This window comes from Diabrotica virgifera, chromosome 3 (assembly GCF_917563875.1).
Source record: "Diabrotica virgifera virgifera chromosome 3, PGI_DIABVI_V3a".
NCBI lineage: Eukaryota > Metazoa > Arthropoda > Insecta > Coleoptera > Chrysomelidae > Diabrotica > Diabrotica virgifera.
Genome location: NC_065445.1, coordinates 86,727,452 through 86,754,950, shown reverse-complemented (window position 1 = coordinate 86,754,950; position 27,499 = coordinate 86,727,452). Strand labels below are relative to the sequence as shown.

Sequence of the window (27,499 nt, the reverse complement as noted above, 5' to 3'; positions counted from 1 at the left end):
GAATGTACTAGATGCCATAGAGTCCTGCATCATGAATGGCATCGACACCAACAAATGTAAAGCCAAATCATGTTGCGACTTATCATCAGATCACTCACCGATATTAACCCCTTAATGTACGCGCTCGACTCTGACACGAGCTACCATTAAATTTTAATCTTTCAATTTTTCAAGCACTTGCGAAGTTGGTATTTGTTAAATTTGTTGGTATTTGATAAATATCTAAATAGCGGTAAAATCTTGTCTACATTTCTTCTTCTTCTTTTACATCTATACTTTTTTCTATTGCCAAGACTGTGTTGTAATTGTAAAATAATATTTAATTTATCTAATTGCAGTAGGAACCATTGACAATTGATACATTGAATTTTGTTGAATTGTTAAAAATCTGTTTTTACTCGAAGCGTTAGCACAGTATATAGGGTGAGGCAGATAAAGGGCCTATTAGAAATATCTCGAGAACTAAGGGCAAGAGAATCATGAAAATTGGAAAGCAGGGGTTTTGAGGTGTGAACTATTCAATGAAAATATTTTAGTCTCTTTGCTACTTCCGGTTATACCGGAAGTTGATCGTAATTTCGTTTTTTTTAATGGGACACCCTGTATATTTTTACATTTTTGGATTCTGCTCGATGTCTTCTTTTTTAAAATATGAGGTTTTGTAATATTATACAGGGTAGTTTAAAAGATAATTACGGTTTTTTATAAATTTTGTAGCAAACTTCACACCCTGTAGAATTGTACTGATTTGATATCAAAAACTCAATTTATATTCAAGTGATTTTTAATATGTTCTATTATTATTAAACATTGATAATGTAGCGAAATGTTTAATTTTAGTATACAGAGTTGGTCGAAACTCGGAATGAGTATTTTCTGAGTTTTCTTAAATGGAGCACCCTGTATTTTAGTATTGGAATGAAATGATATTTTATAGTACTTTTTTATTTCTTAAGCATTCCCTATACCTAACTGCTTTAATTTGTAAGGTATTCGTAGTTCTTTAAGCCAAACATTAATTGCAACAAAAATTACGTGAAATTTTATTAGGTTTGCCGTGAAAATATTCAATAAAAAAATAATTTTTTGAAAATAAATACATGTTAATCTAGAATGATCCTGAATTTATTAATATTGGTTCAGATACCAAAATGCCTACGTTGTTAAGATTGTTGGTGCATAACATATTAATAAAAACAAACCATATTCTACCTAGTTGGCTATGGCTTTGACGCTAAACTTGCTTAAACATTGGACATTATATTATTTTTATAGTTCCAGTTGCTTTGTTACCATTACCAATATAAATTTTTGTAATGGGAACTGATTAGTAGTTGGCTATGGCTTTGACGCTAAACTTGCTTAAGCATTAGACATTATATTATTTTTATAGTTCCAGTTGCTTTCTTACCATTACTAATATAAATTTTTTTAATGGGGAACTGATTAGTATTAAGCAACTGGAACTTCAAAAATAGTAGAATGTTTAAGCAAAGCAAATGTTTAAGCATATTTAGTGTCAAAGTCATAGCCAACTAATAGATATAATATTGTATGTTTTTATTAATATTACAACACACCAACAATCTTCACTACGTAGGTATTTTGATATATCAACTAGTATTAATAAATTAAGGGTCAGTCAAAATTAATAAATATGTGTTTATTTTCGAAAAATTATTTGTGATTGAATATTTTCACGGCAAACCTAATATAATTTTACGTAATTTTTGTTGCAATTAATGTTTGGCTTAAAGAACTACGAATAACTTACAAATTAAAGCAGTTAGGTATAGGGAATGCTTAAGAAATAAAAAGTATTATCAAATATCATTTCATTACAATACAAAAATACAGGGTGTTCCATTTAAGAAAACTCAGAAAATACTTATTCCGAATTTCGGAACCCTGTATACTAAAATTAAACATTTCGGTATATTATTAATTTTTAATAATAATAGACTATATTAAAAATCACTTGAATATAAATGGAGCTTTTTATATAAAATCAGTACAATTGTACAGGGTGTGAAGTTTGCTACAAAATTTATAAAAAAACGTAATTATCTTTTAAACTACCCTGTATAATATTACAAAACCTCATATTTTAAGAAAGAAGACATCGACCAGAATCCAAAAATGTAAAAATATACAGGGTGTCCCATTTAAAAAAACGAAGTTACAATCAACTTCCGGTATAACCGGAAGTAGCAAAGAGATCAAAATATTTTCATTAAATAGTTCATACCTCAAAACCCCTGTATTCCAATTTTTATGATTCTCTTACCTTCAGTTCTCGAGATATTTCTAATAGGCCCTTTATCTGCCTCACCCTGTATAGAGGTTCCATGGAACCTCTATATACTGTGGCGTTAGTGTACTAAACAGCGGTACATAAATACATTTTTTCTACAACCACTATTCAAAGTGCACTTTTCTGCACGGTTTTATGTTAGCAAACTTGATATTTTCTCACAGTATAAGATATTTGACATTAGTGTGCAGAAAAGTGACGTTTCTGTGCCGCAAAGTGACGTTTCTGTGCCGCAAAGTTCTTTTCTGCACAGTTGACTACCTCATTCTGAGTAACGTTATATTCTGTTTACATCCGTGGACTACCACATTCTGAGTAAAGTTATATTCTGTTTACATCCGTGGTTAAACTTTAGACAAATATATAACCTATAAGACAATTATTATATTTAACTATAGCATAGAAACTAAATTATGGATGTTACAACTGTTTTATTTTACAATTTTATTCTTATTAAACATTTTATAATTATCAAATAATCAATAAGGATTTAGCAACCTGTGCAAGAGACGTCGAATGAAGAAGGTTTTGTGTAAATCCGTGACTGCATAAATATAATGTCAATAATGTGTAATAATTGTTTAAATTTAAACAAATTAAGGCAGTGCATTAATTTTTTAACTGATTTCTGTGCAATTTATTTAGGTATAAGGAATTTAAATTGATTAGTAGGTATTAATTAAATACAGTTTAAAATTTATCACATAGGTACCTATTATAATTAATCGTCGTTTGGAAATTGTGATTTTTATTTTTAGGGAAAACTGTGCTTGTAGAAAAAGTATAGTGTGAAACACGTGCAGAAAGGTAATTTCTCACTCGTTTGAATTGCGGCACTCGCTTGCGCTCGTACCGCAACTTTTCAAACTCGTGAGAAATTAGTACCTTTCTGCACTTGTTGCACAATATACTATTTTATTGCACAGCCAGTGTTAAGACATTGTAAAATGAGATTTATTTTCTAATAAATTGCGGTCCGAATCATTGACAATCGATACGAATTGAATTTTGTAGAATTTTCAGTATTTTGTTTTTATACAAAGCGTTCCTCCATTTGAAGCAGTCTGAAGTGAATCGTGTTTTTAAACGCTTTTATTTAGTTCAATAGTTTGCGTCAAATCTTTAGACGTTAATTTGACTGCCTTTTCTTCAATGCAAATGAATGAAAATTTGCAGACATGCATTCGCGGGAACAATACACGAATAATCAATAAAAAAAATGTTTTCATGTTTATTAATTGTTTAAATAAAAAAAAACGATTTTAATGGAAAACGCTTATATTCTCTTGTTTTTTACAATGTAAAAAACTTGAAACTTTTACGGGTTGTATAGCTAATGATATGAACGATACATAATTTCACTTTTTACGTTAATTGTTTAGGTTATGCTTCATTAATAAACAATAAAGTTTCAAATTTTTTGCCGATTCCGACTACTTTTCATGTTAGTAGATCATGTTTTATACATATTTTAATAAACTTGACGATATATTTTAATGTTTGAAAAGTGTAAGACTAAAAAGTAAAAAATAAAAAAATATGAAAAAAAAAATTTTAAGAAACGCTTTTCTTTAGTTACGAGTGACTAAAATTAAAAATATTATAAAAAAATCCACAAAAAAGAAAAAAATAAAAAAAATTGAAAAAATCTAACACATTTGTTAAAGAAAAGCGTGGGGCGAAAACCGTTTATTCGATGAACACGCACCACGCTTTTTTTTGACGGATGTGTTAGATTTTTTTATTTTTTTCTTTTTTGTGGATTTTTTTATAATATTTTTAATTTTAGTCACTCGTAACTAAAGAAAAGCGTTTCTTAAAAATTTTTTTTTCATATTTTTTTATTTTATTCTTAGAACTATTTTATGTCTTATATATAAGATTTTATATAGATTACTTGTATATATTATGAAGAAAATTATTAACTCGGCTCATCCCCAGTAAAATAAAGGTGCTATGCCACTGAAAATACTTCTTTTGAATTTAATTATACATATACACAACATTTTCACTTTAAAAAAAATCGATCATTTTTTGACCGACACTTCAAAATTAATGTGTACATTAAGGGGTTAATAAAAAATTAGACAAAAAATTAATAAAAGTAATAAAAATCTTAGACAAAGAACAGCGACCCACTTTGAATAACAGTAAGACTAATAATTGGTCTCAATTTAGAGAAAAAATAGAGAGCCTGATTTCGCTAAATCTGCTTTTAAAAATGAGCTTCAAATACAATCAGCGGCAGTGTTTCTAACAAAACAAAAATACAAATTGAATTTCACTTTAAATTTGACATTTTCACAATTAAACAAAGAATTGTAGAAAAACGAGAGCTACGAAAAAATTGGCTACAATAAAGAACGGAAGGAGAGAAGAAAAAAAAATTAATATCTAAAGCACCAAAGGAGTTAAAATTATTAATCTCCAACCGAAGCTACATATTTGGAAAACCACAAAGAAACTCAAACGGCCCCAACAACATAACCCGTCCATTAAAGATGATACCAATAACTGTGCTAGGAACGATAAAGACAAAGCGTATCTATTAGGGAAGTACCTACTACTACTACTATCGGTTTACAGCGTTCTCCGACGCCTTCTGACTCCTAACCGCCATTCTTCTCTGTTTAACCATAGACCTGGAGGGATTTCTCTTTCCTCTAGTTCTTTTTCAATTCCCTCCCTCCAGCTTCTTCTCGGCCTTCCTCTTTTTCTTCTCCCTTGTGGTGTCCATGCCAAAATCTGCTTAGGGATCCTGTCATCTGGCATTCTCTGTACATGGCCGTACAATATTAGTTGTTTTGTTTTTATGTCATCAATTATTGTATGTGTGACTCCCATCATTTCTCGTATTCTCTCATTTGGTATCTGATCTCTTCTTGATTTGCCTGCTGCTCTTCTCCAGAAGTCCATTTCTGCTACTAGTAGGGGAAAATAAATACGTTTTGAAGGGAAGTACCTTCAAAACGTATTTATGTCATAACCTACACTCTCCACCAAGTAAATGACAGTAGTATTTGACCATTCCAGGTCACGTGACTTTGACAGCGACGCTGAGGGGCAGACATTAAGTGCGTTCGCGGGTGCCTGTCGGCGACAAATTAGCAGCAAAACGCATGCGCACTTTAAAATGATATAAATAATATCGTTAATTGATAAATATACAAGGTATATTTATCTAGTATAATTTAATAATTAGTTATTAATATTAATTAAAAGTAAATATACCTTGTATATTTATCTATTAACGGTATTATTTATATTAAGTGAGGTTAGAAATTGTCGGCGACAATTTGTCCACTGTACCCGCGAACGCAACTATTGTGTTTTCAGTGTTCTTTTTGCTTTTTTGTCGTTTTAGTATTAATTTTAATTTTCTGGGGACGATTTCTGTAGTGGAAATTGTCACGTCAAATAATAGTTTATTTAAGAATTGTAACTTTCATCACACACAAATGTGTCACACAAACAATTGTGGCTCAAACCCATATAAACAAAACACTAAATTAAAAAAAAATATTTAACACCCAATATTATAAAAACACATAAATTACAGGAATTACCTTAACTGTAACTTTCATCAATCTATTAGGTAAATCTGTGTAACATTCTTCCCATTGCTTGACGTTCCATCCTCTTTCGTGAAGAATCGTTTCTACCAATAACATATCGGATATTGCATCACCTACAGTCTCGTTAATTAAATCTATTAAATTTAAAAGTTTATTGCAAGCCGCTTTCTGTTCACTAGATAAACTGAAAAAAAACATCACTAATTAGGCAAATATTTTAGAAATAAATAAATAAATTATTTGTAATCAAATAAAGTTTGTAAGAATCAAATACAGAAGTGATGGAGTGTGTGAAAATCTTAACAATTACAGAAGTTATGAACACACAGACTTTAAACGGCCTAAAGATTTGTGTAATCTTTCTGCATCATTTCATATATCACTAAATATCAATTAACTTCTTATTATAAATTTAGAAAACATTACAAAAATAGAATCAAATATAAAAAAAGTGAATATTCGCATCCACATTCGCGAATGTCGGTAGCAGATATTCGCATTTGTTCGCAATGTTCAAAAAATGACATTCGTTATTCTTTTTCTCATGATCATCTTTCAGTGCGTCACAGTTTTTCGATTTCTTTCTAACGTATTCAGTTGTATATGACAGAAAAAAAGGCACGTCGGTGATTACTTCTAGTTCTGTGATTATTCTAGTTGTCGATAGATGGCGCCATAATTAAAAAAAATAATTTTTTTTAATTAGATAATAATATTACAAATATAATCTTTATAATTTATAAGACTATACAAATCAAAGAAAATACCATTTTATAAATGCAAGAATCACATTTGATTTGTTTTTATTCTAAATTGAAAATAAAATGTGACAACTGTCAGATTTAACTAAAATGTCATGTTAGAATAAATGTCATAAATGTTTATTATCACGGACTTACCCCTTTTCCTATCATTTGTGACGCACTGAAAAATGATCATGAAAAGGACAATACATCACTAATCTATATAATAATAGAGACACAGGTAATTAAAGAAAATATATCCTTGAGTAACCAAATGTTTGAATAATATGCACGAAAATAATCAACCTAGCACGGAGGCTGGGAATACTGGAAAAGAAGGAAATTGTAATATAAAATATTTTTATTACCTATCACTTTTCATAGCAGCAACCAGAGTTTTTTTCGCCTCATTACTAAACACGACAGTACCGTGTCCATTTGCTTCAAAATATACACCAATATCATAAGTTAAAGCTAGTCTATGTAAATGTTTTACTCCTGTGGATGCACAAGCTACAGGTACGTTCTAAAAGACAAATAGTATTAACAAAATAATAGACATCATTTCATAATTATATAGATATATTATTGTTTTTTTTAGAATTTATTTCTCCTTAAACCTTATTCGCGGTGTGCAAGTACTTGGAAGGGAATTGAGAAACGATCGTGCGCGAATAGCGGAGAAATATTGCAACTGTCTTAAATAATTCATATTGTCAATTGAAATTGTCAAATTGACGTACATTTCATATCTACTGTCATTGAAGAAGAAAAATTATATGTTGCTCCACAATATTGATATGATATGCAATTATTATATAAAGGTAAATTTAATTAATTGTATTTTTCTTGCAGTACTGCATTTTAATAACTAATTTTATTTACTACATATTGTTTACGTTTTAATAACATAACCTGAATCTTATTTTTTCTTCTTATTATTTTTTTAGACTATGGCTTTGACAATTATCCAGTAACCAGGACTAACATAATTGGCCAATATAATTAAAAGTGCTACTAAAGTTGCAGAGCGTAGAAATAGGTGTCGCTTTGTCGAACTTGCACGGTCCCAATAGCGATGCTACAATCCAGAAAGTTCTATAAGATTAAGATAACAAGTGTGTAATAAAACCTAATAATGTGTGATGTGTTATGTTCACAATATCAATGTACACAATAGCAGAGTAGATTACAGGTATACAGAACTAATCTCTAATATATACAGTAAGGCCACAACTACGATCCAACTTGAACAGAATACACACCCCATACCTATCAAAAGGGGCGTTAGACAGGGAGATACGATTTCGCCGAAGCTCTTCAACCAAGCTCTAGAAGACATTTTCAAGAGATTACAATGGGAAGAATATGGAATCATCATTAACGGCCAATACTTAAATCACCTAAGATACGCTGACGATATCGTCATTATCGCTACAGACAAGGAACAACTACAAATAATAATGATACAACAACTAGACCACGAAGCCAGTAAAGTTGGATTAAATATGAATTACAGCAAAACAAAAGTAATAACAAATCAAGAGGATGAGTTAAGAATCGTAGTTAAACAAAACCAAATAGAGGAAGTGAATGAATACATATACTTGGGACAAATAATAAAATTAAATAGAGACAACCAAACAGCAGAAATAAAGACACGAACGAAGTTAGCGTGGGCCTCATTTGGTAAGCTCAGCTTCATATTGAAGAATAAAAAATACCCTCAATATCTAAAAACGAAAATCTACGACCAATGTATTCTTCCGGTCCTTACATATGGATGTCAAACATGGACGTTCACAAAAGCGAATATGGACAGAATTGCGAAAACACAAAGAGCAATGGAAAGACATATGAGCAACGTAAGACTGTCAGATAGAAAAAGGAATTCCTGGGTAAGAAATACCACAAAAGTTAAAGATGCTACTCGTCAAACAGCTAAACTAAAATGGAAATTCGCCGGTCATACGATTAGACAAAAAGACGAAAGATGGAATAAAATTATTACAGAGTGGAGACCATGGACATATAAACGAAAGAGAGGGAGACCATAGATGAGATGGGTAGATGACCTAAAACACCAAGCAGGCTCAAAATGGATGCACATGGCTCAGGATAGAGAAACATGGAGGAGCGAAGGGGAGGCCTATGTCCAATATTGGATGTCGCAAGGCTAATAGATAGATATATAGATGTGTTATGTTCATGATATCAGGAGAAATTTTCTATTGTTTTCAGATACTTTTTCTGTTCTAGTGTTTCACACCTGTCTTCGGGTGTAAAACAGGAAGAGATTTTCCATAATCCTACTCTAAGTTACCATGCCAGCTATATATCCTAAACGGGTTAAGGATAGAAGACCTACTTGCTATATAACCGTTAAGAAATATTCAGGAAAGTAGCAATCAATAGTTCTCACACGTTCTGTTCTCTACATAAAAACACACATCAGATCATAAATTCATAAAACCTCCAAATACCGCCTATGACACAGATAACCATCAAAGGCTGCTGGAAAACTCTACGAAACTACAAAATATTTCTGACCCATAAGGTTAGTGAAATGCCTTCTCCAGAACAGACGCTTCTACGTAACACTCCAGTCCGGGAACAGTCAGTGGAGGGCCCAAAACCATGGTCTCCCCCAGGGAAGTGTCTTTCACAAAAGTGAGCTACTTTTGTGCGGACCGTCATTAAATTCAGAATATAGCGTCTGGCAATTCTGAAAATGTTTGGCCATGAAATTGTATATTATGTTTGACTCAGTGCGAAGCCGCTTTATCAAGAATGAACTTTATTAAAAATCGGTACAAATCTCAGCTAACAGATGAATATCTCAACTCTTCAATGAGAATCAGTTGCACCAAACTCACTCCAAACTTCAGACAGGTTGTACATAATAAAAAATGTCATTTTCCTCACTAATAATTTAATTTTGTAAAGAATGACAAATTTTCTGATTCTGTTTTTTTTTTGTGGATTCCTGTTCAAAAATGCCCCCTTAAACAAATCAGAAGGGGCCCGGGATGCCGGGCAAAACAATATTTTTATACAAATTCAAAATTACCTTTTAGCCCCGAAAATTGTATTAAAAAAAAGGTCTCTTGTCATTTTTTTCAAAAGTTGATGGTTTTCGAATTATAAGCGATTTAAAATCTGAAAAATGTGAAAATACCTATGCATTTTCAAGGTTAACTCACATGTAAATGATTAGTTTTCAGGTTGCCAAGTGCCTAAATTGAAGTTCATAAATTCAATTTCAAGATTCTGACGAGTAATCGGGACTTACATCAATATAGACCGTTGTTTTTCAATTGTTAATTATGCGAGTCCACTCGACTTTTCAGTCGCGCACATCGCAATTTATGGTGCGTCTCTGTCGCACGTATTATACATATTATACGTACTTATGCAAAAAATGCCCAACAATAATTTATTAAAATTTTATAATTTATTATTAACATATTTTTTTCTTAATGATTTATTTATTTATTTATTCAATTAATTATTGCCAATGTGCTAATTAAATACTCCAATAAAAACAAATGGTCGAAATTGAAATAAACCCCGATAACACATCAGAATCTTGAAATTGAATGTTGAAACTTCAATTTAGGCACTTAACAACCGCAAAAATAATAATTTACACATGAATTTTCAAACTTCGAAAATGCTTATTTTCGGATTTTTCAGTTTATAAATGGCTTAAAACTTGAAATCTATCAAGTTTTGAGAAAAATGACAGAAAATCTTTTTTGTTTAAGATGACCCACAAATGCTAGAAACATATTTTCGGAAGCAAAAAAGGAGATGTTTTGGATTTATTAAAAAACTGTTAAAAACAATTTCTGCCTAAAAATTTCGCACTGCACCCTTCTGATTTGTTTACTGAATTGGAACAATCAGACAGGTAGTGTTAACTCCAAACCCCGGAAGTGTCATAGGTTTTCGAAACGGACCCTCAGGAAATATAATTGGTGACCCCTGCTATACAACATATACACCAAAGACCAATCCATAAACAAAATTTATTATTACAAAACTGACAAATGTTTTAAAGGATAAATGAACACCATCTGAAAACCAATAACACAAAAACACAGGTGTATGCTTTCCAACTTAGTAACAAGCATGCTCGAAGGACGCTGGAAGTGGAATGGCGTGGCAAGATACTGCAACACAACGAGACGCCACAATGCCTCGTCATACATCTAAATAGAACGCTGTCTTACCAATATCAAAAGGTCAAGAAAAAAGTGAGCGCAATAAATAACATTATCCGCAAATTAACTAATACAAAATGGGGAGCACAATAACGGTTCTCCACACCACTGTCCTAGCATTATGTTTTGCCGTCACAGAATTTGAAGCACCAGTGTGCGTAAACTCCTCTCACACTAAAAACGTCCAATAAAACAATCTATATAATCCATCGAAGAAGTCTACCCTTTAGTTGGAATTGATCCACCATCCATCAGAAGGCAGGTCACGTCAGAGGTAAAACGAAAGAAGCAGGAGACGGATCGAAGACTCTTCTTGTATTACTCCTTGTATGCTCATTTGGACTCAAAAAATCTTACAAGAAGTTCAAAGATCAAAATCTATAAATCCACCGTCAGACCTGTACTAACATATGGATGCGAAACGTGGACCATGACCAAAGCAAACGAAGAAAAAACAAAGGGTTTGAACGAAAAATACTTAGAAAAAATTTTTGGACCTCACCACGACATCACCACAATCAATCGGATCAGAACCAATATCGAATTAAAAGCACTTTACAATGAAGCCGATATTGTCCAAGAAATTAAATCACAGCGACTAAGATGGGCAGGCCACGTGCACAGACTTCATAACGAGACTTGTAAGACTGGTATGGGAGGAGATTCCTACCGACAAAAGACCACTCGGACGTCCCAGAATGCGTTGGAGAGATAACATCCAAGCAGATCTCCGAAAAATGAACATCCCATTTGATCCTAGGTTGATGGAAGACCGAACAAATTGGAAGAAAGTTGTACAGTCAGCCAGGACCCACCCACGATTGTAGTGCTACGTGATGATGATGCTCTATTTGGTAGATATATACGTCTGTTAATTGCTGCAGTTTACAAATAAAGAATATTGAGTATAGAAATTAATAAGAGACAAAACAATCGCATAAAAACCGTAATAATAGTTTATGGCCCAAACGAAGACGACACAGCATGCAACAAAGATGAATTTTGGCATGAGTTGACACTGATAACAGAAAGCGCTAAAGGAGAGATATACATAATAGGCGATTCAATAATAGAGTTGGAACAAGAGATGAGTTATACACAAGATGCATAGGACAGTATGGGGAGCAGACTAGAAATAATAATGGGAGAAGAATGCTTGAATTTTGCACTATCCACAACTTGATCATAACTAACACATTCTTTAAGCACAAAGATATCCATATGTACACAAGAGAAATAAAATGCCGTAACGAAAAATCCATAATTGACTATGTATAGTATTTTTACTACAAAAACGTTATTACGTAGGTCAAAATTTTTGACGTAAGAGAACTGTCAAAACATTAGAATGTGACTTTTCATTATTGCCATGTTTATAATAAACATGACAATAATGAAAGTCACATTCTAATGTTTTGACAGTTCTCTTACGTCAAAAATTTGACCTACGTAATAACGTTTTTGTAGTAAAAATACTATACTAGTTGAAAGCAACGACAGAAAAAAAGTTATGAATACTAAAGTACATAGAGGCCCAGAAATATGTAGTGATCACTACATGGTTGTTGCAAAGATAAGAGAGAAAATAATAGACATACAAAATTCAGTGGAGAGATTCAAGTATAGTCCTAAAAGAAGCAGATAGTAAAAAGAGAAAAATCAAAGAAGCGGCTCTAATTATGCTAAATGAAACCAATTGTGTCGCAAATTCCTCGGTAGAATGCAGTAGGATGTGGTTACCCATACTAAAGGAGGAAGTCAATAGAAAGAAAATACCACAATTAGTAAATCAGTAACATATCGAGTTAGTACATATTTAGTATTTAGTATTATTTAAAATTTAAAATATCAAGTCAGAATTTGGTATTAGTTTTGAGAGTAAACTAAATGTAAACCCAAATACTTGCGATGTCGGGATAGTATAACGAGGTTTTTCCTGGTTTTCCCTCGTGATTTACTATGGAATCTCTAACGCGAGAATTTCAGTACCACCGTTGCATTTGGTTGTCTTTTTAAAGACAGATCACATGCTATGATTTTTTGTGGCGGCTATTCTTGAGTTGGGATTGATTTCATGTAATCGAATGAACTATCTTTTAGTAAAGTCGTCCCAGGAACGCAACTCATCAATATTGGCAATATCATTTTTAAAGTCGTCTACTTTAAAATGTATAATACGTGTCTGAATTGCCGATATAAATGAGTCAGATTAAATAAATTATTAGAAGAATTTTTTACTAAGCAACAACATTTTTGTTTATTTAATATTATTTTGTATTTTGACAACGACACCCGACTTGGGCGTCGAAACGTTAATAAAATCATTTTTAGGTAAAATTGTGGCTTATTTCCCATTTGAATATACTTGATTACAAAATAAGCGATCAGATAATGAAAAAATGATAAAAGTGGAGACAATTAATACTTTTATAAACTCAGAAATAAAGAAACAGCAAGAGAATATGAGAAGAAAGTAAAGGAAAAACTCAATAATACAATAGAAACGGGCGAAGAGAATATAAACCAAGCGTGGACTTGGTTTAAACACATATTACTAGATACAGCTAAAGAAGTATGCAGAATAAGTAAAACAAATCCCACGAAAAAACAGACAGCGGTGAACAGAACAAATAAAAACACAAGTAAAAGCTAAAAAAAGCATGGAAACAATATCTACAAAACAAAACAAACGAATACTACATTTACAAAAATTAAAGAAGAAAAGTAAAGCTACTAGTAACTTAAGCTAAGAAGAAGGAAACATGGACAAAATTTGGTGATCAAATGGAACAAGACAGTAAAAGTAATCAAAAGCCTTTCTATAAACACTAAAAACATTAAGAACAGAGAACAAACAAAAAATACACAATATTAAGAGTACAAATGGAAATTTATTAGCAGAACCAAATCAAATAATGAATAGATGGAAAGAACATTTTGATGAGCTATTATTGAACCAGGACAACCATACAGAAACCAATACTGAACCAGAAGAAACACTTGAAGAAAATGTAGAAGAACCAATAACATTAGAAGAACTACAAGAAGCCATAAAACAACTAAAATATGGAAAAGCTCCGGGAATTGACAAAGTAACGGTGGAAATAATAAAAAACATGGGACAAGGTACTGAAACACTACTAGAAATAATGAATAAAGTTTGGAAAGATGAAATATTACCAGAAGACTGGAAAGCCGCATTGATAGTTCCCATACATAAGAAAGGTGAAAAAAGAGAATGTAATAACTACAGAGGATTGACGCTGCTATGTGTATCAATGAAAATATTAGAGACAATTATAGATAAACGAATAAGAATAATCGCGGAAGATACACTAGACGAGTCACAAAGCGGTTTCAGAAGCGGAAGGAGCATACATGATGATATATTCACGCTAAAACAAATAAGCGAAAAAGCGCTTCAAAAGAAAAAGAACATATATTTAGCCTTCTTAGACCTAGAAAATGCCTTCGACAAAGTACCCAGACAGTGTGGAAAGTGCTAAGAGAGAAAAGTGTAGGACCTAAAATGATACGAATCATCCAGAAAAAATATAGCCAGAATATTAACTCGGTGATTAGTAACAACAATAGATCAAGCCTTTTTTACAGTAACAGGAGGACTAAGACAAGGTGGAGCACTTAGCCCAACGCTGTTTATATTGTTTATGGACCAAATAATTAAAAGATGCACAATAGAAAGCAAAAAATTAAATGTTGGACACAGATATCTACGTAGAGTGGAAATATCAGGAGTGTTTGCAGACGACTTGGTGTTAATTGCATGAAGTGAAAAAGATTTACAGCACAACACTGAAATATGGAACAGAGTATTCCTCGAAAATGGAATAATAATAAACAAAAGCAATACCAAAGTACTACAGATCGGTGAAGAGAGACAGGAGCTAAGAATAGAAATTAGAGGAAGACAAATTGAACAAGTGAAAACTTTCTCTTATCTAGGTGTAATAATTGACCAGGCAGGCACTCAAAATGCTGAAGTTAACAATAGAATAGATAAAACAATACAGCTGTACCACGCAATGAATAAAAACTTTATCAGTAGAAAAGAAATCTGAAGAGAAACAAAAATAAAAGTGTTCAAATCAATTTATAGACCAGTACTAACCTTCGGCGGCGAATCTTGGGTCTTAACAAACCGACAAAAAAGCAAGATCCAAGCCATGGAAATGAAGTTCCTGAGAAGAGGAAAAGGCGTCACAAAATTAGACCGATTGCGAAATGAAGACATAAGAAGTGAGTTAAAAATATCATCTATATTGGAGTATATAGAGCAAAGACAATTATGTTGGTGGGGATATCTACAACGAATGGGAATGGGAAGCAAAAATATCAAAAAACAGGAAGAGAGGAAGACCCAGACAAACATGGGATAAAGCAATAGGAGCCATTCTGCAAAAGAAAAGATCAAACTGGATAGATGCCAAAGCGATAGCACATGACAGAAAAGAGTGGAAAAAATTTGTATATAGATAACTGATATTTTATAGAATTAATGAAATTAATTAGAAATGTAGAATTAGATGGAAAGGTGTAATTTGAATACATATTCGTAAGTACCTATGTAAAACTAGATATGTTAAGTTGGTAGATTAAAGTTGTAACCCTACATCATTGTATGGTAAAGGGATATGATTATAAATAAATAAAAATAATTGCTGCAGTTATTGTATTACATTGGTTGATCTGTGAGCCTAGATTTATGAACTCTCACTTCTTCGAAAGTATAATAATATTATACATTGGAACATATTATGTTCCAACCGTTAGATCTTCGGGTTTTGCTACTTCAATATTGTTGGTCACCTTTATATACTTAGTTTTGTTAGTATTAACGCGTAGTCCCATTCTTTTTCCTGCTGCTTCCGGTGCCGTGAACGATTGGACCAGGTCCGCCTTTCTTCTTACTATGAAATCGACGTCATCCGCATACGCCAGTATTTGTACACTCATAAGAATAATGGCTCCTCTTGTTGTTATTTCAGATTCTCTAATAGATTTCTCTCGGGCAATGTTGAGCAGAAGGAACGATATATCGATGGTTAAGAGCACAGATATAGTATGTCCACTTTTTGCTGATTTTAAGATAACATTATAAAAATATTCAGTAGGATCATATGATTGTTCTGCATAATTATTTGTAAGTCCAGAATTATTGTAATTGGGTTAAACGGCCTTGCCAAAATATAGTATTTCCCATTTGTACCAAAAACCGACTTGCACAGATATTTTATGTCCGTTTGGAAGTGCACAAACATAGTATGTTTTGGGACATACAATATTAGTGCTCATAAGATCAAACTTATCATGGCTGTAAATATTATTTGTCCGGAGTTGCAGTAACATGCGGTAACAACCCTTATGTTGTATGTCCATACACATTTTAAAAAAAAATATTTTTTAACCCAATAATACATAATATTTTAAAAAAATCTACATTAAGCTAATAATGATACCCGAACTTATTACCCAAACATTATGATATATCGGTATATCAGCAGTATCAAACAAAAAGTAACGCGAAATCTTCAAAACGTTCTCCTCAACAATTAAGATATTTGGACATACTATATCTGCGCTCTTAACCATCGATATTATCTCTCAGTCGAAGTTCTATTTGTGTCTGGTTAAGTCCTATGTTGTGAAACTTTTATCCAGTAGAAATATAGTAACCAAAAATCTAATAAAAAAAAATGAAAATATAGGATTTACTTACTAAATTTTTAGATATGTATTCAGTCGACGCTCCGTTGGCGTACGCGGTTTGAACTAACCCTATTTTCAAGTTCAAACCAGTCTTTTGTAAAATTTCCTTAAGATAAGAAGCAGCCAAGGTAGCTATTCTGTCACCGTCTAGGAGATGGAATTTTTCGTTATCGTCAAGGTAATAGTAGACAATTCTATCGGCGTCGCCATCTACAGAACAGCAACGAGTATTTTTCTCTTTGGGAAGACCATGAGGAAATTTTTGCTGAGACTTGACGTGGTCTGCGCCACACTAAAAAGATATACACTGTAGAATGCATTAAATATACATTGCGCGCGTTAAAGTGTGGAAACAAAGATATCTGTGACACCCTGTATGACATAGTAACAAAATGTTGGTTATGTATATTAGGTGCACCAGCGATTTAAAATTTTATAAATATCACAAGGAAAAATTCCTGTACTGGCTGTATACCATAAATCACGAAAAATAAAAACCTTATCTTGTAAAAGGTATATTTAAAATCCCTAAAAAGAGCTGTATCACAACAAAACGTTTTCGAAATCAATATTCCATCATCAGTGTTATCACATGTTACATGCTTTAAGCCACCAAAATGTACGGGTAAAAACCCTTAAATTGATTTTAAATAGTTGGGGTTACATTATATTATCCGATTTTAAAGGATGTTACAATTTTTTCCAGATTAACCCCTGGCATCACATGACATCAACCATATTGGTTGGGAAATTGTAGGTAGAACCTTGCATGGCAGAGTTTAGGCGACAACTCTTGTTCTACCTTGTAGGTAGAAGTTTCTACCTACATTTTCCCAACCAATATGGTTGATGTCATGTGATGCCAGGGGTTAATCTTGAAATATTTTTAACATCCTTTAAAATCGGATAATATAATGTAACCCCAACTATTTAAAATCAATTTAAGGGTTTTTACCCGTACATTTTGGTGGCTTAAAGCATGTAAACCTGCGATAACACTGATGATGGAATATTGATTCCGAAAACGTTTTGTTGTGATACAGCACGTGTTTTAGGGATTTTAAATATACCTTTTACAACATAAGGTATTTATTTTTTTTAATTTTATATTTTCAACGTTGCCAAATGTGTACTTTCTGAGATATACGGATAATGTGCCTTTTTAAATGGGAGCACCCGTATATTTTCCAATTCTGTAATTTTTTATTACCGGTGCAATATATAAGCCATTACTGGCCAATTTTGACCATTAAAATGCAGAAATTAGGAAAAACATTTTTATTGTTTAACTGATATTGCTGTATACACAGAAAGCACCTAAAAAAATAATTAAAGGTGGTGTTTAATATGACCACCTTGTCTTTGGAAACAGAAATCCATTCTGGATGAAAATGTAACTATATAACACTTTTCTCATCGTTTCCGGAGAAATTAGTGCTATTTCTTCTGTAATTCTGCTTTTCAGTTCTTTTAAACTCTGTGTCCTATTCACGTACACTTTGCTTTTTAAATAACCCCATAAACATAAACTAGAAGTATCAAATTCGGAAATCTTGCTTGCCATTCGATAGCTCCTCTTCTTCCAATCCAACGATTTGGAAATGTTATTGTCGAGAAACTTACAGGCTGTTGTCAGCCGCCTCAACTCCAGATGGTGGGTGCTTTGCACCTTACCATGCTCAAATATTTTTACGTGTTTTTGCGAAGTCCTAATGTGCAGTTTCTCGATGTTGTTTCAAGTTTTTTCAAATTTAAATAAAAATTGTTAACCGTCCTCCAAGCTTTTAACTTTCGAAGAAGAATTCTTTAAGGAATTTTTTCAATAAAAAATGGGATCATCTTAACTAGCGGTACTTTATAGTTTTTGACCATACTCTGAAGATGGCTCTGTAAGCCGAAAGCGCTCAGACAGGAAATAAATATTTTACACACTTCAAAAATAATTTTCCTTTAACTTCATGCATTTTTAATATTGTTAGTTAAAACCTCACTTAATTATAATTGCTGTAATATAAATAAGTAGTATTATTTTATTGAGGGTCTTACCAAATGGTTTAGTTTCCCTGATCCAATTATTTCATCATTGTACATTTCGACAAGAAGACTATCTTTCAAAACCTCTCTTAAATATTTTACTTTCTTAGCACCTACACCATTAGCACCATCATATATCACTCTATTATCGTAATTGTCTTTATTATACTTATCACCTCTTATCCTTAGAAAAGCGTTTATCAGTTTTCTGTAGTACCCTAAAAAAACACCAAGCATGATTTAATGATATAAATAAAATACCATGAAACACAAATAGTCTCAGTAATGAAAAGAAAGTAGTATTCACACCGTGAAAAAGAAAATACTAAATGCGACATCTGTATATAGAGGGTCAAAATAGTACTTAGGTACACCCCTTGGCAACCAAAATTTAAAAAAAAAATTCTGATAATCTTTTTTTTATTTCACAGAAACATCGCTAATAATCAATCATATGACCCGAAGACAATACCGGGTGTTTTTTAAAAAATAGGCCGACTTAAGCTAACTTACCTTAGGGTGTCAAAGTTAAACTTTTTTTTATTTATTATTGAATATTTCCTGACAGGTATGCGATAACAACATGAAATTTGGTATCTGGGGGTTTTTTGGGTCGAGAAAACTAAATTCCCTACCAAAAATTATGTATTGCCCAGAGGGCGCCACATACGCCTTTCAGCACTCATTTATTACGTTCAATTTTTTTATCCCTCACTCTGTATAATTTTGACATTAAAATATTTATTCTCCTATTAGTTTTACTTAAAAAAGGTATACTTCTTTCATCTCCCTAAACTCAACCGTTTTCGAGATAAACGCATTTTAAATCTGCGATACACCATCATTTTTAGCATAATATCATTGTAGTTACACCCGAAAAATAACTTAAAGCCATAAAATTATTCAAAAATGTATCGTAAATTTTTTCAAATGGAATTTGCGATGCAATTACATAAATTTGAGAACTGGCACAATTATTATGGTTTATATATGAAGTCTGTAGGCCCAGTAGAAGCAGAGCTGTAGCTAATGAAAAGTAGGTTCTTATTCGTCAAATTCCAAATCGAATATTTCAACGTGAAATAACCAAAAAATGAAGCACTTTTTGGGGTAAACGCATCATAACTTTTTTAAAGTGTTTAAAGTAGCTTTTCTTCTGTTTTCTAAAAAATGTTTTTAGCATCAAAAGTAAGTAAGTTACGTTCCAAATACAGTTGATCCTTTTTTTTTAGAAAAAACGTAAAGATCACCCCCTAATTAGCATTCCACATGAAATTAATCGTTACAGCTTCACGAGATACTTTACTTAGGTATATGTATTGTTTAAGCTGTAAGTTTCATCGGTTCAAAGTGCTCAGTTTTGAAAAAATTTGGTTTTAAAGTATTTTTTTAAGTTTGAAAAAAATTCCATTTTTTTTTCAAAATAACTTAAAAGTTATTAGTGATACCAAAAATCTGAAGGAGTAAAAAAATGGAGGTTTTGCTTTTCTGAATATGTTGGATTTTTTTGTTTTATTGTAAGACAAAAATTGGTTAAGATATGCTGTTCAAAATTTGCATACACTCGTGATTAGTAACTCGTTCAAGCCCTTTTAACTACAGCTTTTTCAAAATAACCGATCAAACTTACAGATCATGTAAACAATACATATATGTAAGGTAATTTGTGAAGCGGTAACGATTAATTTCATTTGGGATGCTAAATAGAGGGTGATTTTCACGATTTTTTTACCAAAAGAAAAGGGAACAACATTATTTTAAGCTTAACTTACTTATTTTTGATGTTAGAAACTATTTTAAAAACGAAAATAAAGCCTTTTAGACGTTTTCAAAAAATTGTATTGATTTTTCCCCGAAAAGTGCTTGATTTTTTTATTATTTCACGTTGAAATATTCGATTTGGAATTTGACGAATAAGAACCTACTTTTCATCTACAACTCTGCTACTACTGGGTCTACAGACTTCATATATACCTACCTACACTACTTTTTTCCTTTTCTTAAAACTAAATTTTTACTGTGAACACTTTTTGGACAGCATACTTACTTTTTGAGTTATTTGCGAAAAACCGTCAAGAAACGTGTTTTTTTTTGTTGAAAAATAAACCTATTCACTCGCAAATAAATCGGAAACTACTGACTTAGTGAAAAAACTCTATAGAACAAAAGTTGCTTAGAATTAATTAATTTATCCATTTCCGTAATTGTTTGAACATATGATTTTTCACCCCCGAGAAGGAGTGGAATTTATCCCCAGGGCAAAAGCACACATCGGCACAATATCACTTTTCTTTGACATGTTAGTTATGTGCATGCCAAATTTCATGTCAATCCAAGCGGTTCTTTAAAATTCAGAGGTTTTGCAATATTTTACCGTGAGTGAATGGACTATATTGGGTTCTTTCCAGGGTAATGGAGGTAAATAATTAAATGTTTATAGAAAAAATAATTTTGTCGACTTGAAAGTGTCTTGCATGTGCAATTGAGAGTTCACAACTCTCTCTCACTGTCAAATAAACTCTGTAGAGAGAACTATCGTCAATAGTTTCCGAGATACCTAGGTATACTAGTTTTCAATCAAAACGTTTTCACCACAATGACATATTAATAAGGTCTTCAATTTTTTTTAATAAGTGAAAGATGTAACATAAATTCAACTTTTGAAAATTAGAGCATTTTAGAGCCAGTGATACGAATCAGTGTTAGTGGCAATTTGTATCCACTTTAATTCTGTTATTTTTAATTAAAAACGTAATAGAATCAAATCTCTTAAATATTCTTTATGTTAGCTCCATAACAGGTAATTGTTTTTTAACTAAACATAAATGATTGGAAACAAGAAGTCATATAAAGTAAGATAAACGTTTCCAGATGTCAAATCAGTCAACCAAATAGACGTACTCATAAATTTACGTACTCATTTATATCTGTACTCATGTAAATGACACATGTTAAATTGTATCACCAATATAAAAACGAGGAGACCAGGCTATAATCTAAGAAAGGATATAAGGTCTAACTTCACCTAGCTGTTTATCGGATAAAAATTATTGGATATGTAATTTAGCATGTTAACAATTATAAAAAACAAGGAGTATCCGATCTAATGTTATTCTAACTATAATTAATTAATAATTAAAAAATAAGTTTTTTTTGAATTTTGAACAAAAATTTTCGACCCTGACAGATATTATTTCAGATTTTTTGGATCATTCTAAACAGAAAAGGTCTTTCGTAATTTTTCTCTAATGTTGATCGTTTTCGAGTTATAAACAATTTAAAATTGAAAAAAAACAACGAAAGATGACGATTTTCAAGGCTCAAAAACATAAGTAAAAATATCATTTTTGAGATTACGAAGTATGTACCTAAATTCAAGTTCAAACCTTATTTTATCAGTTCTTGATAAGTATTTTGGACTTATTTCATTTTGAAACATTGTTTTTTAGTTGTTAATGCCCGTCTGTCTCCCCATAAGAAAACTTCCTCATTAACAATTTAAAAAAAAATATGTTTTGGAATAAAACATGGCTAAAATGCTTTTGAACCTTGAATTTCGTCATCTTTTGTTCTTTTTTCAGTTTTAAATTGTATATAACTCCAACTAATATATACTAGGAGAGTATATTTTATAACTCGAAAACGATCAACTTTAGAGAAAAATTACAAAAGACCTTTTTTGTTCAGAATGATCCAAAAAATCTGAAATAATATCTGCCTGGGTCGATTTTTTTTTATTTATAAAAAAAAGCTATTTTTTAATTATTAATTAATTATAGTTAGAACAAAATTAGTTCGGACACGCCTTGTTTTTTGTAATTGTCAAAATGCTAAATTACATATCCAATAATTTTTATCCGATAAACAGCTAGATGATTGGGACGATTTTATAGTCAGAATTACAAGTCAAATTGGACGATATGATTTTAAAAATAGTTATAAGAGAAATACCTACTTAAGAGCACAGAATCTCATATAATAAAGAAATGGGTAAAATAAAAAAGGAAAGATATGGATGATGATGATTTAATGAGAAATGTGCAGAGACAGAGAAAGCTTGAAAATCGTTCAAAGCGGATACATTATGCATGTAGTACAAAATAGAAGCAGGAAGGGGCCTAGCAGATCCTACTGAGCATTTGAAATCATCTAATGCTAAACTTACCTTCTTCTGTGGGTTGACCATAAGCTCTATTAGTATTTTTACAAACTACAAAATAATGGACCTGAGGCGTTGTGACAATACCATAATCTACTGGTTTCCCCGACAATGCTAGTACTCCATCTTGGACGGCTTTCGCCAATGTGGGACTGCTGGGCCGCGTGTCTTTTCCTATAACTACCTCCACCCTGTCGCCCATGTTGTCGATGTTGAAGAGTTTGATAACTTCATTGATCGTGTCTTCCAATTTTTCGTCACTGGAAATATACGCATATTTATAAAATTACTTTATTGTTTAAAACATAATATGAATACATATCAAAATGACACCACATTCTTAAATGATTCCTTGTAACACCGACTCATTTTAAAAATCAAGAAATATACATATTTTAATGAGTATTATGTTCTCTCTCTCTCTCTCTCTCTCTCTCTCTCTCTCTCCTCTCTCTCTCTCCTCCTCTCCTCTCCTCTCTCTCTCTCTCCTCTCTCTCTCTCTCTCTCTCTCTCTCTCTCTCTCTCTCTCTCTCTCTCTCTCACACACCACACACACACACTCTCTCTCTCTAGTGTAGATTGTCCGTTTCCAAAGAAAGTCTTTGGTCATTTCTTTTAACTCATAGATGTATGTTGCATTTCCTGGTCCTGGTTTTCTACCTTCCCTTGGATAAGTCCTTCTATGTTTTCTGTGTTTACTCTCATAACATATCCAAGGTATTTTAATTGTTGGAGATAAAGTTTGCTGGAGAGCCATTTGTTGACTTTCAGATCATTTAAAATTGAATTATTTTTTCTGTGAAGACACATTTCAGAACATTTCAGTGGCGTCTACCTTTCTTTTTTCCGCTTGTCGTAGGGTTCAAGATTCACAGCCGTATATCAGTATTGGGAATATTAAGCAGTTGATCAACCTCATTTTTAGAGTTCGTGAGATTTAAGAGTCCTTCCATATTTTGGCTACCTTTCCTACGGCGATTTTTTGCTAAATCACATCTACGTTTTATTTCTTCCTCTAATGACCCTGTGTTTGTTATCAATGATGCCAGATATAAGTATGAGCTCACCTCAAACCGGTAAATCGTGGTTATGTGTGGATGATTGATATATGGTCTATCCACTACCATGATCTTTGATTTTGATTTGTTTAACTGCAAACCAAATATTGGACTTTCGTTTTCAACTAATCGTATGAAGTCAATTAACTCTTCTTGAATATTTGCAAGAAGGACTGTGTCATCTGCAAAACGTAGGTTGTTTATTTTTCGCCCATTTATTGAGATGGCCTTTTCCCATTCTTCAAGCACTCTTCTCATATGCTCCCGATATATGTTAAATATTTGTGAAAACAGCATACACCCTTGTCTGATACCTTGTTCTGGACGGAATTCGTTTGAGAGTGTGTCAAGCACTTTAACTGTTCCAGTAGTGTATTCATATAGTTCAGTTATAAGCGAAATTAAGTGTTATGGTTAAGTGGCCTACCTCTTTTATAGTATCTTTCATAAATGTTGCCATCTGACCCCAGTCGAACGCTTTTCCATATTCTATAAACAAATGTATAGTGGGATATTGAATTCTCTAGATTTTTTTATTATTTGTCTTATACTCAGAGATGTTCTCACTCTATCTTTGATAAATCCAGTTTGCTCTTAAAGTATTTCTCATTGAGGACAGATTTGTCCCTCATTAATTATAAAATATGTAAGTAGCAATATTTTAGAGGCATGTGAGATAAGGTAGATGGTTCTATAGTTGTTGCATTTATGGAAGCTGTATTTTTATGTATTGTCGTTATTGTAGATTTTGTCCAGTCGTCAGAACATTACTTGGAACGTCATATTTTATTACAGAGCAAGTGAAGCAATTTTATTTCAGTTTCTTCTGTGGCTTTGAGCATTTCTGCGGTTATCATAGCTGGTTACTGATTAATGACCCTACTTAAATCAAAAATACTCTCAAGACCAGCAAAAATAAGAGTATATAAGACAATAATTCATCCCACAATAACGTATGGAAGCGAAACATGGACTCTGAACCAGCAGGAAACGACAAAATTACTGGTAGTTGAAAGAAAGATACTGCGGACTATCTATGGGCCTTGCAGAGAAGAGACAACAGGTGAATGGAGAAGAAGATACAATGATGAACTCCAGACAATATATGGAGACAAAACATAGTACGCTACATTAAAGCAAACCGAATACGATGAGCGGGTCACGTGCTAAGATCGAGCGACGAAAGACTTCTGAACGCCACATTCTCGGAAAGGCCCTATGGCAAAAAAGGTCAGTTGGTCGCCCAAGAAAGAGATGGAAGGACGCAGCAGCCAGTGATCTACGCAAAATGGGAGTACAGCAATGGAAAATAGCTGCTCAGGACCGACAACAATGGAGGGAAATAGTAAACGCGGCCAAGACTCGCATAGAGTTGTAGAACTAAATGATGATGATGATCATACCTGGTGCTTTGTTATACATGAGTTTACTGATCACCAGTCTTCAGATCATATCTTCAGAGATTTGGTGAACAAGTTCCTGTCGTTGATCATCTTTATATGGATCCCGTCGATATAACCTTTATGTCTCTGTTGGTTCTCAGGGTTTCTGTTTGGTCTTGAACGGCCCAAGTTCTGGTTTTAAAGTCTCCTGTTATGTAGTCTATTTTTTAGCAAATTGTTTTGATTGTCGCTATCAATTTCTTTACATATATTGTGATAGTATTGTTGTTTATCAGCCTTGCATTTTCGTTTTATTTCTTTGTGGAGGTTTCTCAAACTAGCTTTTTCACTTTCACTATGTACATCCCTTTGACAAAGATTTTCCATGAACATCGGATTGTCAGATTGAATTTTGCACAATATTCGGCTTGGGCAATAGCAGGTTGGAGCGGTTTATTATTTCTGATGAATCTCGATTCGTATAGGACGTGTCTTCTTCTTCTTCAGCCCATTTCTGTCCAATTTTGGACATTGACCTTCCCCAAATCTTTCCATATATGTCTGTCCTTGGCTGCGCTTTTCCAGTTAGTTCCTGCAGCTTTTACAATATCGTCCTTCCATCGCATCTGAGGTCTTCCTCTTCTGCCTGTCCACGGTCTCCAGTTTTGTATTTCAGCATTCCATCTTTTATCTTCCTGTCTCGCATTGTGACCCGCAAATCTCCACTTTAACCCTGTTATATGTTCAGTTACATTTTTTACTTTTGTTCTGTCTCTTATCCATTTGTTTGATTTTCTGTCTTGTAGTTTTATTTCCAACATGGATCTTTCCATTTGTCTCTGAGTTATTTCTATTTTGTTTATGTTGGCCTTTGTTAATGTCCATGTTTCTGAGCCATACTGGTCAAATACACGGGTTCTTAGATACTGTTGTATCTTTGTATTTTTAGGATCCATCTTAACTTTCCAAACGCTGCCCACGCCAATGTTATTCTTCTTTGTATACTTCAATAATTGTTTGGTTCTCTTTATTAGCTTTGATTAATTGACCCAGGTATATTCGTCAACAACCTCAATATTTACATTATTTATATTTATATTTATTCTGTCATTTATATTTGTCATGATTTATGTTTTACTCATGTTCATTTTTAATCCTATCTTCTCTGATGCTTGTGCTAGTTGAGTCAGCATTGTAGCTAGTTCTTCTTGGTTGGTTGTAATAAGAACAACATCATCGCAACAACTGTGGCGATTGAGTTTCTTCCCGTTTATGTTGATACCCATGTCTTCCCATTCCAGTTCTTGAAAGACGTCTTCCAGAGCTAAGGTGAAGAGTTTTGGGGATATTACATCTCCTTGTCTTACGCCTCTATGGATTGCTATGGGATTAGTTTTGTTTGTTTTATTTTCCCATTCGACTATCACAGTTGCTGTTTTATAAATGGTATGTAAGAGTAGCCTGTACCTGGAGTCTATTCTGCTGTTATTTAGAGCTTTTTATATCGCCCATATCTCGACACTTCTGAACGATTTTTCATAGTTTACAAAGGCTAAACATAAATTTAGGTTGTATTGTATTACGTGTCTAGACGTGCAAAAATATGCAACGACCACACGAGAGAAATGTTCAAGCGTGTATTGATGAGCGACTTATATTTGGTTGAAGATCAGTTATAGCACGAGAAGACAAATCTTTTGAGGCTCACACAGAGTTAGCCTTTATCGAGGATGGAACGTTAATTACGCTTAGGTACCTAATAGAGGATGTAGAAGCCCATGTTTTACGATGAAGACCAAAAATATTTTTAGACTCTTTAAAACGTTTAACATTTAGCATTTAATATAAAATAATAAAAAAACATGAGTTAAAAGGTCAATTAATCATTCCCCGTGTAGCGGTTTAGGTTTTCCCAACGAATAAGCACGGCTTATCCCAATTCTTTCGTAATACACAAGTATGATATCGATTTAGAAAAACACGACCGGTGTTATGGTAGATGGATTGCAGGTCTCCTGACACGATGTCAGAAAATAGTTCTGTGAGTTTAAAGCTTAAATATGGAGGAATGAATAATTTTATTTCAAATAAACTGAATACAATCTAATAAATAAAATAATATAAATAATATCATCTAAATTTTACAGTTTTGATTTAGAGAATTTGGGAGATTACTTAATTAAAAAAAATTGGAATATTAGTGGAAAGTCCCGTGCCTTTACATTGAATGTTACGTAACGTAATATGACATTAAAACTTTCGCATCCTATATTACTATATT

The 27,499-nt window shown here is 32.6% G+C and overlaps 1 protein-coding gene across 1 annotated transcript in view; it reads right to left on the bottom strand.

Annotated features, from left to right (window-relative positions):
- The window catches only part of LOC114330624 (phosphoacetylglucosamine mutase), a 109,476-nt gene that overhangs the window by 6,040 nt on the left and 75,937 nt on the right, over positions 1-27,499 (bottom strand). The window contains exons 4-8 of the mRNA XM_028280021.2: positions 22,785-23,038; positions 18,632-18,837; positions 16,596-16,877; positions 7,001-7,158; positions 5,881-6,073 (exon numbers count right to left, since the gene is read on the bottom strand). Coding sequence (XP_028135822.1) covers positions 5,881-6,073; positions 7,001-7,158; positions 16,596-16,877; positions 18,632-18,837; positions 22,785-23,038 — 1,093 coding nt within the window. The remainder of the gene's footprint in view (positions 1-5,880; positions 6,074-7,000; positions 7,159-16,595; positions 16,878-18,631; positions 18,838-22,784; positions 23,039-27,499) is intronic.